This window comes from Octopus bimaculoides, chromosome 4 (assembly GCF_001194135.2).
Source record: "Octopus bimaculoides isolate UCB-OBI-ISO-001 chromosome 4, ASM119413v2, whole genome shotgun sequence".
NCBI classification, from domain to species: domain Eukaryota; kingdom Metazoa; phylum Mollusca; class Cephalopoda; order Octopoda; family Octopodidae; genus Octopus; species Octopus bimaculoides.
Window position 1 is genome coordinate 82,980,213 of NC_068984.1, and position 20,838 is coordinate 83,001,050.

The window sequence follows — 20,838 nt, forward strand, 5'->3', positions numbered from 1 at the left end:
TAATAAAGTTACAGCCATTTTCCCTCAGTGTCTAATTCCAATGTCCACCAAAAAATCTTTAAAATATCTTCTTAGTATATAATGGTGACAAGTTTTACATCAACTGAAAAGTCATTAGTTGAACTATTAGTCCTCTTACATTATGGGGGCAGCAGAGCGTTTGAGTGACATAAGATCCCTACAAACGCCCATAAATTAAATGCATCTATCTGGGCCTCGATCGTGGCCTATCAATCTATGCCTGACGGCCGCGATCGTGGCCCGTCGCGCTTTATGTGTTGAGTTAACACTAGGATCCGAGGAATTTAGTGACGGCCACCGTTGGCAATTAAAGAATTTAAACATGATGCAAGTGTTATGAGTCCGTTTACGTTAAAGAAAATGAAAAGTCTAACATGTAGGACAGTATCTTTTGTAATGTCGTGACAAAATAATTTTTATTTCGCATTCGAATTGTTTGTAAATGTAAAATGTTGCCCTCTAAATATTATGTATGTATGTACAGATGGACGGGTATGATTTTGAATTGCATCCGGTAGTGAGACCCTTGTACTTTGTTTCAGGGTTTTGTAGAGTGTGGAGCCACTTCTTAGCCACTATCATTTCCAGGTCTACTCTTACCTGGAATAGTAGCACTTGTTAGGGTCCCAGCTGTGGTTTAATTAACATGTGGACCACTGGGAGTGAAGGACCCTTAGCTTTCATTAGAACTTCTTTCTAGAAGAGGATAAACTCATATACAAAAATTCTGAAATGCACTTGTTTCTGGTCGTCTCACTCTTGTTACAGTTGTTTGCACTGGAAAGTGGATTCATTGCTGTGCGACACTTTATCTCTTCAAAACAAATTCATGTACTGGAACTTCTTAGACTCTCAGAAAGTTTGCATGGACTTACTGAGTTTAGGAAGAGTGAGTGAATGAGTATGTGTGTATGTCTGTCTGTCAAGATTTCTTGCCAATAGAGAAAAAGCCGGTTTCTTCTTTGGAATTTCAACATCAACAACAGGGTATTTTTGTTTGTATATATGTATGTATACATCATGTGTGTGTGTACAGTGTAAATATAGTGACTATGTCACACATTTCAGGACATGCAGGTATAATCGATTGAATAGATGTACTGTACTTAATTAGTACTTATTTTAATCAACCATGGAGGTTTAGAAACAGTTGACATGATACTATTTGGAGTAAAAGTTAATGTTAAAAATATGTCATGTCTGAATGGTTTATTTGTTCGCATAGATTCGTAACCTTATTAGGCAATTTTATTCAGAAAATAAACCAACAGTAAAACTTGGAAGTGTGGAGGCATGTGGCTTAGTGGCTAGGGTGTCAGCATCATGATCGTAAGATTGTGGTTTCGATTCTGGACCGGGCGATGCATTGCGTTCTTGAGCAAAACACTTCATTTACTCCAGTCCACTCAGCTGGCAAAAATGAGTAACGCTGCGATGGACTGGCATCCCGTCCAGCTGGGGAACACATACGCCATTGAAACCGGGAAACCGGGCCCATGAGCGTGGTTAGGCTTCAACAGGGCGCATTTATTTTATTTTAAAACTTGGAAGTAAATATAAAAATGTTGCAAAATACTAATTTCCATTCCTGTAGAAGAATTCATTCCACTGCAAGGATTCAGACTAAGTGTTTGATTTGTGGGTGACTTCTTCTCTGCTTCCCACCAGCTACAGAAATCTTGTAAACAGGTCATCGGTATTCTTTACTCCCCTGACAAAGTTATGTATGTATGTGTGAATAAAGAAATAGTGTAAACTGCAAATCATTTGCTTGATTTGTGCAGTTTACACAGGTGGTTAGATGTCAAAATGAATTTCATCCAGTAAGAATAATGTTGATAATAAATAACTATTATAATATTAAGGAATCATTTAATACTGTGGTTTTATTCCAGGTTAGCCTTAATCAAATATATATATGATCAAAAGCATTCAAGCCATGACCAACTCATTATTTTAGGGATGTCTAGGACTACATTATTTAATGTCAGTTTCTGTTTTGTATGATGGTAGGTTGAGATTTGGGAGAAATTTGATTGCTATTTTTATAAGTGTGAGTGACTAAGTATTGACTCCCTTGGTGACTTGTTAATACAGAAGATAGGATAAAATCTGAGAAAACAGATGATGATGTGCAATTAGTCTGTCAAAGAGCTTGATAAGTCCATTTAACATACGGTGTAAATAGTTGATGTAAGTTACAATTACCATTTTACTAACCAAATATATTTTGGTGACACACACACACACATGAGGGGGTGCTGAAAAGTTCCTGGCTTAAGAGTATTGCGAAAGGAGGCCCAACTTTTCTAAGCCCTGTTCTTTTACAGGGCTTAGAGAAATTGAAGAGCTGCTGCAATATATGTGTGAATCTGAGAGGGGAATTTGTTGAATAAAATCATAATTAACTGATCCTCCTGTGCTTTCTTTTACCCAAACGCTGGAACTTTTCAGCACCCTATATAAATACGCACACACACATGCACACACACACACACGTGTACATACATACATATTCATCTATCCATCTATCATGGAACATATAACAATTAGATATTATTTTTGAGCTCTACACAAATGATTACTTTAGTGGCATGTATGAAACCTCTATTTCACAAATTAAAAGTTTAGGAAATTCATAAGCAATTTATTCCATAAGTTGTATCAAACAAATTGTGAAGAAATATGTGTCACTTCATGACATGACCAGCACATAACTATCACTTAAATGATTACATTTTACTTGTATTATATAAATAGGGAAAAATTGCAACAACTTTACAGATGAGGTCCTCTACTGAAGTTTGTCCTTTGTCTTTTAGAAAATCATAGCTTGCTGAATTGATAAAGTATTTAGCTAGTGATCAAAGGCCAAAGATGTATTTTTGACAAAAAGCACTTAACAGATTCATATTTCACTTGGCTGTGAACAAGCATTACAAGGGAGATATCTGTTCATTGTCATTAGGTGTGGTCTTAACTTTTCTGAAACAGTTTTGGCTTTGTTATATGTATGGCTGCTTTGAAAGATTTGAGACTCTAAAATCATGTACCTAAATGTCATAGCTAGGTATGGTTCATTAATAAAAAGAAAGTAGTGTTGCTAAATAGATCCCACAATACATGTAGTGACTCTGTAATGATGTTGTTAAAAGAAACTAGGTTGTCTTGTACCTATTACATGATGGTCTCTAGTTATACAAGTCTAGTATGGAGTAAGATTGCTGATGGATGATGCCTGTGTGTATGAAAGGTAAAGGAGAAAAAAAGGGTAGTATCATCTGTATAACAGTGTGATTAGAAACAACAGCGGACAGATTATTGATGTAGAGAAGGAAGAGTATTGGAGTCATAACCAAACTCCAAGCGACATCAGTGTTAATAGAATGTGGGTTAGAGAGAACTTATTGACACATGATGATCTGACACGAGAGATGAAAGAAAAACTTTACCAGAATGTTCTCATATCAGACATAGATGAAGCCTTGGTATCAAGGCCAACAACGCTGTTTTTACTGAAGTTTTCAAGGGTTTGTGAGTACTGGTAAAATGACATTAAAAACATATCTCCACAATGGTTTTATTTTTTTTTAATAAGACTGATCAGTGGGTGGAGTTGTCACTATAGTTATTATGAAGAATCCAACTCACTCCCTAATGAATGTTCACATCAAATTCAATTTCAGCTAATTTAAATTCCACAGTTATCTTCCCCTACCTCTCTTATCCAATATCTATAATTAAGTTAATGATTTTTTTCCCTCTGTACTATAGATGTAATTTACATTGGTTGAAATGTTTTTGACTCACTACATTATGTTAGCACTGAGTTAAATGTTTGTTCTTCATAAAAAAGGCATCCCTAGAAATATCCCTCTGTCATTCTTTTGTGTCTTCCATATGATTTCCTTCAATCATGTGGATCCATAAAACTGAGCAGTGATAAACCAAAGTGTAATTCGATATTGTATCGTAATTAATAAATGAAATTTAGACATAACATTTATCAGCTCTAATTGATCAAAGGTGTATTAGACATTATCCAACATGTTGTTTCTTTTCTTAAGACAGTAGATTGTATTTCAAGGGAGATTTGGTGCTATTTCTGGAAAATGAGTAACTCATTACTGCTTCAGTGGCTCATCACTAATTATCATGTAGAACAAAAATATATTTTGAAGGTGGTGCTCCAGTATGGTCTTAGTTACAATGACAACAACAAAATAAAGGTCTATTGATATGACGACATATGGGATTTATTATTTTGGGAACTGCTATTGCACCCCACTACCAGCACTACTAGTGAAATTAATGCCATTAAAATTGACTAGTTAATTTCAGAGAATGAATGCCTGGGGTTCTGGGGTGAAAGGACTGGGCTCTTCAAAGAGCAGAGGCCTTTGAAGTTATCATCATCATCATCATCATCGTCATCATTTAACACCCACTTTCCATGCTGGCATGGGTTGGATGGTTTAACTGAAAACTGGTAAGTTGGGGGACTGCACCAAGTTCCAATCTGATTTGGCAAGGTTTCTATGACTGGACACCCTTCCTAACCCCAACCACTCTGAGAATGTAGTGGGAGTTTTTTACATGCTGCCAGCACAAAACAGAGAGAGAGGAGACAGCATATATATGAACTTGATACAGAAGTATGTTTGTGAGTCACTTGAGGCCCATCAGTTAACTGGACATCAAGGATATCTCTGTGTGTAGCAGCAGCACCATCCTGGTTATGGGGCAGTACTCTGTTGTGAGTCTCATCTCCCCCCTCTCTCTCCTCTCCTCTCTCTCCCATCTTTGCTTCCCTTTCTCCAGCAGCCACATCTTGGATGTTCCGTAGGGTCAAGAATGAAGGGTCAAGAATGAAGGGCCGAGAATGTGTCTATGTCTACTCATGATTACATAAGCACTTAAAATAATCAACAAATGCATGGTACATGTTACCAAACTATACTTGTTCACAAGTAATAACTATTGTGCTTTAATGTGAAATAAGCAAAACCTTAAAACACAGTTATCAGTGAAGGAGCTACTACAAGTAATAAAATGTGCCTCTGACATCTTTGAGAAATGTACAGAGATCACAACCATCTAATTTCTGTACTTTAAAAAATTCTCAGGCTTCATACCTTTGCAAAAAAACAAAAAAATCCTTATTTCATGTCGTGTACCTTATATCTTATTTTCCCTCCTCTTGCAGTGCTTCAGGCTGTTGCCAACAGCAACAGCAGCAGCCATAAGACATTCCAGTGCAGGGGCCAGAGCTGAACCATTAGTTCTGAGGAATCTAGAAAATGGCATTCTGACACTGACTCTCAATAATCCACCCAAAAGGTAATAACCACTACATTTAAATACCCTTTCAAATAGATACCCATGCTATCATCATCATCATCATCATCATCATCATCATTTTTACAGGTGTTGTTGTTGTCTTTAACTCCAGATCAGCCCTGTTAGAGCTGACATATGAGGAAAAGTATTCCAGCTATGATTAACTATACTGTCATTTTAGCAGTATCTACAAAGTAAAGACCCCCTTCGGTCATAATTGACCATGGGATTGCATTTAGAAAGTTTCCCTCCAAGACACAAGTCCCGGTAAGGTTGTTTACAGAAGACCAGCTGTAGCCCATGCATACCAGCCTCCCCTCTCCATGCCACTGATGTTATCCAAGTGAAAGCAAAGGCCAATATAGCTTGGCACCAGTGACATTGCAACTCATTTCTATAGCTGAGTGAAATGGAGCAACTTGAAATAAAGTATCTTGCTCAAGAGCACAACACGCAGCTTGGTCTGGGACATCGAACTCACAGTCTCATGACTAAGCCTGACGCTCTAACCACTGAGCCATGTGCCTTCATTAGCAGTATCTACAACTGCATCTTTATCCAGTGTGTCTTTGATTTAATGGGGCAGTTTTTCATTTGAGGTAGATTACTACTAAATGAATCTGAAGGTTACAGAAACAGTCATTACAGGAGTAATTGTGATGGAATGGTTAAAAGACAATGAAACAGATTTATAACCCAATGAGGGAGCCTCTATGTGGTCATTTGACATGCAAAATATAGCAGCTAAGTTGCATCTAACAAGAACTGATAGGACAGTCTACCTGAACACACCAGAGGATGTGCAGGAAGAGACACAGAGGAGGACAATAATATACAAATGTATATCATTTAAAACGTGCAAGATAGAAAGATCCATGCAGGCTCAGGTCCAAAAATGCCTGAGACCTGTATAGAGCATAAAATCTTATGTTGCACTTGATAAGAGCTTTGGTACAGTAGAGGAGAGGTTTACAACAGAACAACTGGCCAAAGAAAATTCCATGACAACCCTGGTCGAAGAGTTCTCAGAGTGAAGGTAGTGGAGGTGCCACCAGAAGTGGACATCTCCTTAATGGCAGCAGCTGTATTATATAGCAGAGAAGAGAAATGTAAAATTCTTGAAACATGGAGACAGAAAAAATGAAAATTGGTATGGTACTGGGATGGAAATCTTATTGCATGCAGATTTTGTAACTGCACAAGAGATTCCAGATCTCATAAAGCTCCCTGGAAGTTCAAAGTTATTTGTAGTGGTAGAGGGCAGAAAGGTCAGATGCCACATTTGTGGCCAAACAAACCACTTAAAGGCTTTTTGCCCTTAACCATTAGAAGAGAAAACTGCACTGCTGCATACACCTCCAACACAATAACAGCAATAGCAACAGAAGCAACAGTACCAGCAGAGGTAGGTGGTCACTGGAGTAGTGAAAACAACAGCAACTGTAGCAGCAACACTAATCACAGCAGCAGCAGCAACAATAACAAAAACAACAGCAAAGAAAATAAACAACTCACCAGCATCTATGCTTTCCACACACCAACCAGTAACAAAAACAGAAGGTTGGCCTCTGGTAACAACCAGAAGGTTGGCCTCTACTACTCCCCCCCCCCCCCGAAACACTCAGACACATCCTGCACGGAAGGGGAGGAAGAAGAGCCTAAATGGCAATAAGATACCAAATCTAAAAGAAAAAATGACAACAATTCACCAACTAAAACACAAAAATCTGGCAGGTATGATGACAGTGAGCAGACACAACAAAACAAACACATAAACACTTTCCTCATTAGCAACCACACCAGCACCGTCAACAACAACATGCCCATCAGCACCATTACCACCACCACAAGCACAACCCAGTTCACACACACAACACACAACTGCACACTCCAACACCAGCAACATACAATCATCAACTACACAGCAATAAACACAAACAATAAAGAATTAATGGCACACATATACAACCATACAGACATCACAAACACCGATTTCATCACACCATCAAACACCTCACCACCGCACATAAAATTCCTGCTAACATCACAAAATACATACAACAAAATAAAAACAAAATATCCTGAAGGAGTTGGGGCCTTCAAGAAAGATATCAACAAAAGACTATACAATGAACTGCTCGTGGAAACAGCCACAAATAACCATGGGGTTGGAATAACCATCCCCACCTCACCAACCAAATCACAGTAAGTAGCTTTTTCTGCTTCTATACTCCATCCTTCATGGCCTCGTTTATGATAGGCAGTATAAATGCACGTGGCCTTGGCTCACCTTGGAAACAGGGTCATCTACTCAACGACCTCAGGTCACTGAATGTCAATGTGGTGGCCATCAGTGAAACCAGGCTCTCCAACCAAGCATTTATGCCCATTTTCGGTGGATAAGAGATCTTTTTGATCTCCATGCCAGCCGGGAATGGGAGGTGGAACTGCTGTGTTGTTCCGCAGAGGCCTGGATCTCAAGATAATGACTATCTTCCTGGACCCACAAGGTAAGTTGGTGGTCCTGGATGTGAGCAGTAGTGACAGGAATGCCTTCAGGCTGGTGACTCTGTTCCAACAGTAGCAGGGCAGCCAGACTTCTTCAGATGCTTGGAAATTTTTCTGGGAACGTGTCTTCCTTTAGTGCTTATGAATGACTGGAATGCTGTCTTAGAACCACGTTTGGACCATGTGGGGCTAGCAGATAGAGGAGGTGGGTGCAAAAACCTCACAAACCTGCTCAGATGTTTACAACTGTCTGACAGGTACCAGCTGGATTTCCTGAATGCTCCAGTTTGGGCCTGGTCTAGCCACAGCAGGTCATCCAGGTCGTATTTGAATAGAATTTCCTGTAGGCCAGTAGATAGGAATAATGTAAGTTGTCCACTTTTCAAAATCATTGCTGACACAGACTACAAATTTGTGACCTGTATGGTTGACTTAGAGTACATAGGCAAGGACCCAGTTACCGGAAGTTGAACGCCTCATTCCTGGCATGCCAAGTTTACAGAGACTGGATTAATGAATTAGTTAAGTGAGCATTAACGGGGTCATTACTTAATAAATGGTGGTATGCCCTGAAAAGGGCAATTAGAATAGAGTCGATTCGGTTTAGCAAGATTCTAGGAATAGAAAAATATAAAATAGAAGGAAAACTAGTTAGGGACTTAGAAGAGGTGCTTAGGAGAGGCATTGCAACCAATGTGCAGGTAGCAAGATTGGTCCTCGACCAGTTCTTTAACGCTAAGCACGAAGGATGCATTGTCAGAGCTAAGACACATGTTCTAAGAAATGAGGGAATTAAAGCTGCTCAATGGATCTGAGTGGCAGAGGCTCAACATGGCAACAAAACCACAATTTGGTCTCTGGTGGACCCAGGTGGGTGCATGATACTTGAGCATGAGCGGATGTGTGTAGCATTTCAGCGGCATTTTGCCCAACTGTTTAGGACAAGTGGCAATCTGGAATGCAGGATGGACTTAAGTGCCTACCTCGATGGCATGCCATGACTCTCATCAAGTAGGGTGTGACATAACAAAATGTTGATAACAGCTATCGAAATACAAGATGTGATAATGGGCTGCACGGGGCGCAAATGACCTGGTTTGGATAGTCTACACAATGAGCTTTACTATTATATACCAGATTTGTTTGGCGACCTCTTAGCAGACATCTACCACAACTGGCAGCAGAATGGTAGAATTCTTAGTGCTGTGAGACAAAGAGTGGTGGCACTGCTGAGAAAGGACCCAGGGGTGGCGAATACTTATATCACATCCATCATCTATTACCATCTGACTGTCGTGCCTTGCCCTGAGTCACGTTTGAACAAGTTAGAGTGTATACTCTTTCACTTTCTGTGAAAGGGGTGTATTCCTCTTGTCAGACAGTCCATCTGCTGTCAACAGCTGCTGAATAGAGGGCTGGGCATGCCATGGTTGCTGATGCGCAGGTATGTGCTGAGGCTGCGGCATCTCCAGTGTTTCCTTGATGGTGAGTCGGTGAGGTCACCTTTTGCCAGATGAATTTTCCTCAACTCATCTCCTTAATGGAATTACAATCCTGGGTCAAGCTGAGACCAAGTGAGGCGAGTGGTACCTTGTGTGTCGACACACCCTCTTAGTCCACTACTAGTCGGGCAATGTGGTCGGTGGAAATTCTATCTTGGTGTTCTACAGGGGATTAGTGGAGAATAGGTGCTTCAATGAGGAACAACTGGCTGATCTTTTCTGGAGGACTTTCCGGTTGGGGCCTATGAATAACTTCCAGAAATCCCTGGCCTGGCAATGCTACCAGGGAGCATTGCTTGTTCGGGATAAACTCCATAGGCATTGAAGTGCCGTCAATCAGAGCTACCCAAGATGCACACAGAGCAATGATACCATTCTGCACACACTCATCCAGTGCTCAACAATTTCTGGCATATGAGTTTATGTTGAGCAATTAATGTTGCATGTCACATGAATCTAGCTATCAATCGAGTCTATTATTAAGACTGTTCCACTCTCTTCCTTTGGTTGGGAAGGCTGGGAAGTTTTCACCTGTCTGGTGCTCATGGCAAAAGAGGTTGTGTGGTGGACAAGCCTGAAAGGGCTGAAGACAGGCACTTTCCTCTCTGGTGAATCTCTGATCAACTTTTTCAGGTTCCACTTGAAGAGGCAGATCAGAGCAGAGAGGGAGTGCTTCCTTCTCACAAATTTATTGAAAGGTGGATGTGAGTGGCCAGCATGGTTTGTGTGAATGGGCCAGCTCTGAGCATGTGCTTCTGATTGGAGTAAAAGAGAGAGGCAGCACTTGCCTAAGTGGTCAGGGAAACTGTGATTTTCTGTGGGATTTGCATGCTCATCCCTTGAAAGTCTTCCTCCGCCACCCATTGGGGAACCATTGGGGAATTGTAATTGTTTAACTTTATTATTCATTTTTGTTATTGTTTTATACGGTTACAGGTAAAGCCCGTCTGTTTGTGCCTTTGTATTTGCATTTCCGTGTGTTCTATGTAGGCCCATGTAGCCATTACAGAAAACATTATTATTATTAATAATAATGATGATAAATACACTTTCTTCTCTAGGCACAAGGCCTGAAATTTTGGGGGAGAAGCTAAGTCGATTATATCAACCCCAGTATTCAACTAATACTTATTTTATCAATCTTGAAGGATGAAAGGCAAGTTGACCTCAGCAGAGTTTGAGCTCAGAACAAGAAGACAAATGAAATGCCACTAAGCATTTTGCCTATTGTGCTAAAGATTCTGCCAGGCTCACTGCCTTACTACTACTACTACTACTACTACTACTACTACTACTACTACTACTACTACTACTACTACTACTACTACTACTACTACTACTACTACTACTACTACTACTAATAATAATAATAATAATAATAATAATAATGATGATGATAATTTTTTTGGCTATAAGCAACAAGGCTGTAATTTTAAGAGGGTGGGGATTAATCAATTACATCAACTCCAGAGTTCAACTGGTACTTACTTTATCGACCCCGGTGGAGGAATTTGAACCCAGAATGTAAAGTCAGATGGAACACTGCTAAACATTTTGCCTTGCACAGTAACAGTTCTGCCAGCTCACCATCCTAATGATAATAATTATAATAATAATAATAATCTTCTTTATATCATTCCAATTTTAGTATATGTACTGCTGAAGCTAGTACAATAATAATAATGATGATGACGATGATGATGATAACAAACTTTGATGCCATATTTAACTGTATCTTTTTCTGTGTTCTCTTTCATGTCGATCTCAGAAATGCTTTGTCTTCTGCCATGTTGTTAAATCTTCATAAAGAACTGAAGTCCTGCAGCAATGACGATAATGTAAGGGTTGTACTGCTAACATCTAAAGGTGATGTTTTTTCATCAGGACATGATCTCAAAGAACTAGTTATTGTAAGTCTTCAAAACAAACACTTATTTTAATTTACTTTATTTTATTTTCATTTTATTTTATTTTTTTGTAATGTTTTATGTTACTGTTTGACACAACTGGTGAACTGTGTTATCATTAGTAACATTCGGTCATAACTTGGTGTGATTATCTTAACATATCATGTGAGGTCATGTGGATGTTATGGTTGTGTATGATAGCGAGCAGATAATTTCAAAATAATGTTGTTGCTGTTTAGTATACTAGGATAGTTCTGTTCTGCTTGAGCTATTCCACTCCATACATGTTACCATTCAAAGACTTTTTAGCAACTTTACATGTTTAACCCTTTAACATTCAGATTATACTGACAAATGTAATGCTTATTTATTCACATTTCTTAAAAATTAATCATGTATAATCTTTTGGCTTAGAGATTTTGAAGATGTAATTGTTTATTTTTAGAATGACATTGTAGGGTAGGTATGAGATGCTGGATATGGTTAGTTTGAATATAGAATGGGTAGACTATTTGGGCTGGATATGACCTGTTTAAATGTTAAAGGGTTATATATATATATATATATATATATATATATATATATATATATATATATATATATATATATATATACATACATACATACAGAGAGAGAGTGAGAGAGAGAGAGATGAGGAAGTTTACAATGAGAAAAACATAAGAGACAGATAGACAGGGGTACATAGACAGATGTGCTTGTCTCCTGTGACTGACTAGCACTACATGTCATATCAAGAGAGAGAGGAATGACCAGCATGTGAGAGAGATATACATATACTCAGAGAGAGTGAGAGAGAGTGTGGTAAATATATATAGAGAGATGAATAGACTGAAGTAGACAGACAGACAGTTATAAGATGCAGCACTCACACATACAAATGTACACACACTCAGGTAACCATCAGTTTAAGATGGCAGCTTCTAATGACATTGAATATTGGTGATCTGGAAGTTGAGTTATTTGTTGTAGCAAATTATATTTTTTGATTACTAATAACCAAAAGACTTCTTGGGACGTAGATTTCAGAAATCAAATCTGGTTTTCTCTAGAACACATTGTTTCAAAGCCTTTCAGTGACACACATATAAACACACACACAAACTCTAATTTATATAGTAGATGTGTGTGTGTGTGTGTGTGTGTTATTTAGATGAAAGGCTAACTTTCATTAAAGTAGGACATTGTTAATAATATTGACCCTTGAGCGGGGAGCTGGTAGAATCGTTAGCATGCCCAGCGAAGTGCTTAGCGGTATTTTGTCTGCCGTTATGTTCTGAGTTCAAATTCCACCAAGGTCAACTTTGCCTTTCATCCTTTCGGGGTCAATTAAATAAGTACCAGTTACGCACTGGGGTCGATGTTATCGACTTAATCCCTTTGTCTGTCCTTGTTTGTCCCCTCTATGTTTAGCCCCTTGTGGGCAATAAAGGAATAAATATTGACCCTTGTCAATATAGCTTTCCAGATCCTTTCATGACTTAGTGTTTCCATGCTTTTGGTTCAGTGCTCTGTTGTCAGGAGACCAACAATCTATCTTCCAATATCTAAATCTCAAATACTGTTAGTTGCTGAAACTATGAAAAACTTTTTTGTTTGTGTGTGTATTTATATATACATATTTTTCTTATTTTTATTAGACAGATGACAAATCAAAGACTAAACAAATTGAGATTTTCAAGTCATGCTCTGAAGTTATGTGTATGATACAGGTCAGTGTCATTTTCATAGCTACACACTATCAACATCAGTACCATCACTATCATCATCATAACTAAAACTGTAACTTCTGCTATATTCATTGATATCATCACCATTATTTTCATTCTCATCATCATCATGAATGTCAGTATCACTTTCACTACATCACCACACCTCCTCCTCCTTCATGTTGTTTCATCATCTTAATTGTTGTAAAGAATGAAAAGTTTCAAATGGTACAACAATGCACTATAATACAAAAATGGACTATATACCTGTTGTAATTTAGTTATCTATAGTCCGATGATATTTCGGAATACAATTCCTTCTTCAGATATTCTTCGATAGAGTCTCTGCTATAAACCCATCGAAGAATATCTGAAGAAGGAATTGTATTCCGAAATATCATCGGACTATAGATAACTAAATTACAACAGGTATATGGTCCATTTTTGTATTATAGTGCATTGTTGTACCATTCGAAACTTTTCATTGTTTACAGACAATACACAATGCTTCAAGCGAACTACAATACTCTCTTAATTGTTGTGGTTATCCCAACAGAAGTTCAATGTTGTAATTTTACTTGAAATGGCAGAATTGTTGTAACATGAATTCACCTAAATTTGAAATTTTTGCACAGGATACTTTACTGGCAGTGATGTGGGGTGATTATTGTCACAAGACAAATGCTGTATTGAACCTTCTACTCTAACTTACATGCAACACTAAAATAAACAACTGAATCCTTGTTTCTGGGCACATATACTCTTTTACGCTTTTACTTGTTTCAGTCATTTGACTGCGGCCATGCTGGAGCACCGCCTTTAGTCGAGCAAATCAACCCCAGGACTTATTCTTTGGAAGCCTAGTACTTATTCTATCGGTCTTTTGCCAAACCGCTAAGTTACGGGGACGTAAACACACCAGCATCGGTTGTCAAGTGATGTTGGGGGGACAAACACAGACACATAAACATATACACGCACATATATATACATATATACGACGGGCTTCTTTCAGTTTCCATCTACCAAATCCACTCATAAGGCTTTGGTTGGCCCGAAGCTATAGTAGTAGACACTTGCCCAAGGTGCCACGCAGTGGGACTGAACCCAGAACCATGTGGTTGGTAAGCAAGCTACTTTCCACACAGCCACTCCTGCGTTTTCAAAATAAACCATGCCAAGATTATACCATGATATGGAAAGAACACTATAATGATGATGATGGTGATGACAACAACAACGGCAATGGCAATGGTGACAACAACAATTAATTTCATTTAATGAATTTTCAACAAATACAACTTAATGAATATACGATGTGTTCTGGTGGAATGTTTCACTCTTTTGGTTCCTATTTTTCTCACCCTTCAACAATGTCTAGTATTGCCATAAATGATGAAATTAGTTGTGATTTGTACGCTTCTATCTCAGAACAGCTACCTCAATATTTTGTAACAAGAGGTAGAAAAACTAGTTTGCCATTCTTATCTACGAATATTTTCTTGAGTGAGCTTAATATGATGAATTTACCATCTTAGGTGAGTGTGCAGCACATACCTACACATATGCATATATACACTCTTGCTGACTTTGTCATCAAAATGTACGTCATATACTTTTTCTTTCTCTGTTTTAATTAATTTTTTTTTATATATTCATTACATCGAAAATAACTTTATTTTTTCTTTTAAATTTTTTTGATGAATATTTTTGTTAACTTGATTAATATGTAACTGATATTTCTTTTCCCTACTCCTCCCTTTTCTAGGACATGGCAGTACCAGTAATTGCTCAAGTTAGTGGTCAGTATTCATTATTCTGTCCCACTTTATACCATCATCATCCTCATCATGAATGTTTTAAGTAGGGAGTGGTCTTAGAGTGGACCTTCCTCCTGATACAGCTCACCTCTTAATGTTCTCATTGCCCATGGACAATGTCCTTCCACATCTGCTGGTTTTAGTCAAATGTTTACCATTGTTAATGGTTATCTTTATTTTCTCCAGTTTTTTTAATATCATTATCAGAAGGATTTCTCAACACTTTTTTGTGTACTTTCTGTTATTGTAGCCTGAGATGTGTAAGTAATTTGGATGGTAAGTTTCAATGATTCATTAAATCATGTGGCCATTTCAGTTATATTATTGTCTCTGTATTAATTCATAAATGTTTGGTTAGGAAATATAAGTTTGCTAAATAGGATAATTTCAGAGACTGTTACTCTATAGTAGTTTGATATTCAGTAAAGATATCTCTTGTGAAATAAATACACAATGCTAAGAAGACACTTGCTTAAGGTGTCACACTGGGACCAAACTCTGAGCCACACATTTGTGAAGAGAATGCTTAACCACACACTTATGCCTGCACTCATGTACACATTCTGGAAATAGCTGATCTACCTTTAAGAATAAGAAATATGCAATATATGTAGAAGTATTTATAATAATTAACAACCAAGGGAAATTTTGTCTGTTAGAAAAGCTGGCATGTCTAATTTATCTTTGAATCAATTAACCCTTTCAATAGTTAATTGGTGTTGAGATGTTGAAATTACATTGTAGAACAAGAAAATTGTTATCTGTGCAAACTGAAGGTTTGTAATGGTTTGGCTGGTGGCAATGAAAATGTCCAAGACAACCAAAAGATGTCCAGAAGTTGCAGCAGGTTGCTGGAATCGAGGTTTGTGAGGGTCTGCCAGGTTGCCTACCTTTCAAGCAAGTTTTTCATTTGGCATTTCTATCTCCTAGAAGGACAGCCTGTCAGGGCTAATGAGCTCCATCTGCTCATGACCAGGGCTGTTTCTGAATGTTCTTCCACCATCTCACCAAAGGGATCTCTATGTCTTCATCCACCAATTGTTTATATATATATATATATATATATATATAAATTAAAACTAAAAAAATAAGTAAATAAAAAAAAAGGAATATAAAAAAAAGATTGAGATTGCTAGGTTAATGTATTTTGATTATATTAGTTTTATGTTTTGAACAAAGCAAGTAGACTGAATAAATTGCTAATTCTATTGAAGAGAAGTGAAAATGTTCTTTCTCTTAGCTTTGTTTTAACTTCCTTTTTTTGTTACAACTCTATATTTCAGGTTTGGCTACGGCAGCTGGCTGTCAGCTTGTAGCATCATGTGATATTGCCATAGCTTCAGAAAAAGCCAAGTTTGCTGTACCTGGGTAAGTCATTCTGTTTTAATCTATAATTCTTCATTTTTTTCCTTTTATTTGTTATATATTTTTCATTCTTTCTTGTCAAATATAGACAAATCTTTTGTTCTTTCCTTGTCTCTTACTGGTTTTGGTTATTGAACACTGGCTATGTTGAGATACTGCCTTCAAAAATATTGTTAGTTGTATTGACTCCAGTACAAGACAGGCTTATTCTATCAAATTCAGAATTCAGAAAGGCATATTTGAACTCAAGATATTTTATCTGCATCATATTTTCCTTTATTAGGTGGTTGGCATCTAACCATAAAATTATCTTATTTTAATAAAACCCTTGATTCAGACAGTGATTATAGAAAATTTGTTTTATGGGTTGGAAAGTGTAAAAAATAGGAAAAAAAATATCTTGGGTCTTACTAGTTGCATTGACCACACACTTAAATTTTTGGAGAGACATGATCAGGTGTAGGTATGGTTGTGGTGTGTGTGTGTAAGAGAGAGAGAGAGAGAGAGAGAGAGAGAGAGAGAGAGAGGATGTAATAGAGGAGGAAGGGAAATAAAAAAAGTAAGTGGAAGACGAGTCAGTTCTCAAAGTGAGGTAAAAATAAAAGAAATGCTTGCAGATTTGAAGCACAATTAGAAGTGTGGAGGTAATGTCAAAGAAACAGTATTATAACATTGTATCAAAATTATATGAGTATTGTATTGTATTTTGCATTGTGTGAACATATAACACCTTTCTGGAGATTTTTGTTTTATTTATATTTATTTACTTATTTATTTTTTGCAGAGTAAATATTGGCCTCTTTTGTACAACTCCTGGTGTAGCGCTTGGCCGGGCTGTTCCTCGCAAGGTTGCTATGGAAATGCTTCTCACTGGACAACCAATATCAGCTGATGGTAAATAATATGTATTTTAAAATTTCAAATAATAATTTCACAGTTGTACTTGTTTGGTGAATGATTTGATCTGAGATTTTTTGTTGAAATTGAACCAATTATATCATGATAGAGTTAGTGACCTGGTTGTTGATGTATAACAATCTTTTCTAACACTTAATAGTTTGTCATAACATAATCACAAAAGCAAAACAAAAGTGAATATAAATATATATTTATAGTGCCAGAGCATGCCAGCATGGAAAAGTGGATGTAAGATAATATCATCATCATAATCATTATAGCATTCCCTTTTCCATACTTGCTTGGGTTGGAGGGAGTTTAATGAGGTAGATTTTTCTATACCTGGAAGTTCTTCCTGTTTCCAGCACTCACCTATTTTTGAGCAAGGTAATATTTCCCCATAGCTTGATATGTTCTTGTAGACTATTAGAAATTTAACGACACTACTTGTATGATAGTAATACTTGTTTACTATTACCATACAATGTCAAGATGGCAGATAGAAAGCTTTGGTCAGCCTGTGGTTATAGTGAAAGACACTTGCCCAAGATGTCACACAATGGGATTGAATGAACAACCATGTGGTTAGGAAGCAAGTTTCTTAATATACATCTATGCCTATATATCTACACTTGCTGCTGATGTATGAAATTACTAAAATGTAAAATTTCCAAAAAAATATATTTTTTTATTTTCAACTTTTTAAAAAATTGATTGTTAAATGTTATTTTCCTTCTTACTTATTGACTTTTAAATTACATAAGTTACATATTCTTTTGCTAGTTTTTGAAAATAAATTTTATTCTAATGACTAAAGATTAATCCTTTTGTACCAGGACCATGTAAAAAGCACCCAGTACACTCTTTAAAGTGGGTGGCATTAGGAAAGGCATCCAGCCATAGAAATCATGTCAAAACAGATGACTGGAGCCTGGTGCAGCCCTCCAGCTTGCTAGCTCCTGTCAAGCCGTCCAACCCATACCAGCATGGAAAATAGACAGTAAATGATGTCATTGATGACTTACCAGTGAAATATACCACCTTTGTTTCAGTTAATTAAAAACAAATGCAAAGAATTTAGTAAAATAACTTCATTATTATTAAGCTGGTGTTTTAGTGTATGTCACTTTAAAACAGGAACCAAGGCAGTTTCAAATGAGGTGGTATCACAAGGGCCTTGGATATCAACTGTAGCTCTCAGATCAGAATAACTGAGATGAATGAGATTGATATGTTTGAAGAGTTGGAAATTATTGCATGTATCTATGTGTTAGGGAAAAAAGCAAAGGGTCAAATATGAGAGGAAGGGTGTGTGCACACTAGGGAAATATATTCAGTGTCTACTAGTAATATATGGATGTAGCATGGCTAAATGGTTGAGAAGCTTGTTTTACAATCACAAGGTGATGGGTTTGATCTCACTGCACAGCTTCTTGGACAAGTTTCTTGTACAATAGCTTCAGGCTGACACAAGCCTTACGAGCAGAACTGGATAGATAGAAACTCTGTGGATTATACCTGTAATTGAACCCTTTAACATTTAAACTGGCCATATCAAGCCCAAATATTCTATCTATTTTATGTTCAAACTGATCAGATCTGGCCTCTCACACCTAACCTACATTGTCATTCTGAAAGTAAACAATTAATTACATCATTGAAATCTCAAAGCTACAAGGTAATGAATAATTAATTCAAAACTATGTGGATGAAAAGGCATTACATTAGACAGAGTAATCTGAATGCTAAAGAGTTAATGTTTTTATACTATGTCACATTGATTATGCTCGAGAAATGCATTGTGAATACATATATCTGTGGAATATTCAACTACTTACATGCTAATTCAATGAACTTGGTACTTCAGTTTGTCTAACGGCTGAACACTCATTGTTTACACTTAGTGAGATCAATTAAATAATAAAACACTTGTACATTATTAATAATAATACAGCAGATTTTAAGATTAATTGTTTTAGGAATATATAGGTGATGGTCACTGAAAGAGAAAAATAAATATATTATAAATTGACAGTGAATCAACAAACATAAGAAATAATGCAGCCATTATATCATTTATTGTTTAGCCCTAGGACAGCTCTGACAGGGCAGGTGTAACCTATGATTAAAAATCTTCCATTCATGACCATCCCTGTCATTGTTTCAGAGATAATGTATCCAAGCTGCATTATTTTATATGTCCTTCTTTTTAAAGATGGTATGATGTGATTGACTTCTGTTTCTAGCAGGCTGATATCATATTTGTTATGTTATGTAAAAATGTAAAAGTATCCTAGGATGGTACAAACATGGTTGAATGTAAGGTTAAGAAAATCAGGCTGTTATTTCTAGCAGATTGAGATTACATAGAGACTTTTCCGTAGGATCGATATATCATCATCATCATCATCATCATCATCAGTTAACCTCTGCTTTCCATGCTGGAATCCGTTGGACTGTTTGATAGGAGCTGACTAGTTGAAAGGCTATTCAGGCTCCATATCTGTTTTGGCATGGTTTTATGGCTGGATGCCCTTCTTAACACCATGTAGAAATACACAGTTTGGTATGGAGATGGATGGATGTAGAATTAAAATCAACCAAATATATTGTAGTTTCTAGAAACTTTATGCAGCTGTTATTTTGAAGTCTTCGTTGAGGTAGAAAATCTACCTCAACAAATTCCATCTGACCTATTCAAGCCTAAAAAAGTGGACATTAAAACGACGATGTCGAAAATGGTGACATACACATGCATGTATGTGCACGCGCGCACACACACACACACACACAAAACCTTCCCATGATTTAATGGACTAATATCGAGAATCACAATTCCATTTATATCAAATGCCCATTAAGTTGGAAGTAACCCAAGAGCTATTTTTTTTGTGCTTAATGTAAAAAATGAAGAACTTGAATGCAATATTTACTTTTGCACAACATAAAATTATTAGATTATAATAAAAATATATAATTTTATTTCCCTTTTTGACTGTGTAGTTGAAGAGTATTTTGAAAAGTGTTATTAAAAACTCAAATTCCATCAAATTAAGGTCTATTAAACTGAGAGCTTATCATTTGTGTGTGTGTATCGTGTGTGTGTGTGTGTGTGTATGTGTTTGTGTGTGTGTGTGTGCACGTGTGTTAGTATATATCTATCTCCATCACATTGTCATGAATGTATATATAAATATATTTTGCAGAGGCACTACGGCATGGTTTAATCAGTCGAGTTGTCAGTCCTGAGTTGCTAGAGGAGGAGGTAAGAAACCCAAGCTTTGTTACTGGAAGTTAAATCAGACTATGTCCAGTGGAAGTTTCAGTGCCTTTGGATCAGTATTGAGATGTGACTTGGTATAACACAATATGTCTTGATGATGTTATTGTGGCTACGGTTTAATTTTTTTTTTTTGGATTTGTTTTACTACTTTTAGTCATTGGATTGTGTGACAATTGTTGGGTATCAAGTGTTTAATTGATTATATTGTCCTCAATGCTTATTTCATTGATTTCTGTTTGCTTCACCAAAAGTTGTGGAGCATAAAAGGACACAACATAATAAGTACAGCTGTAGATACCATTCACTCACACCCACATCCACACACATACATGTATATATGTGCGTGTGTGTGTGTGTATATATATATATATGTATATATATATATATACACCTCCACACACACACATATATACATATGTGTGTGTGTGTGTGTATATATATATATATATATATATATATATATATATA

General features: G+C 36.9%; 1 protein-coding gene across 2 annotated transcripts in view; it reads left to right on the plus strand.

Moving 5' to 3' along the window:
• The window catches only part of LOC106875134 (enoyl-CoA hydratase domain-containing protein 3, mitochondrial), a 27,409-nt gene that overhangs the window by 1,835 nt on the left and 4,736 nt on the right, over nt 1-20,838 (plus strand). For both annotated transcript variants that reach the window (XM_014923123.2, XM_052967175.1), the window contains exons 2-8: nt 5,228-5,361; nt 11,140-11,281; nt 12,937-13,008; nt 14,774-14,807; nt 16,109-16,193; nt 16,975-17,084; nt 20,294-20,352. In XM_014923123.2, the coding sequence (XP_014778609.1) occupies nt 5,228-5,361; nt 11,140-11,281; nt 12,937-13,008; nt 14,774-14,807; nt 16,109-16,193; nt 16,975-17,084; nt 20,294-20,352 (636 nt within the window). The remainder of the gene's footprint in view (nt 1-5,227; nt 5,362-11,139; nt 11,282-12,936; nt 13,009-14,773; nt 14,808-16,108; nt 16,194-16,974; nt 17,085-20,293; nt 20,353-20,838) is intronic.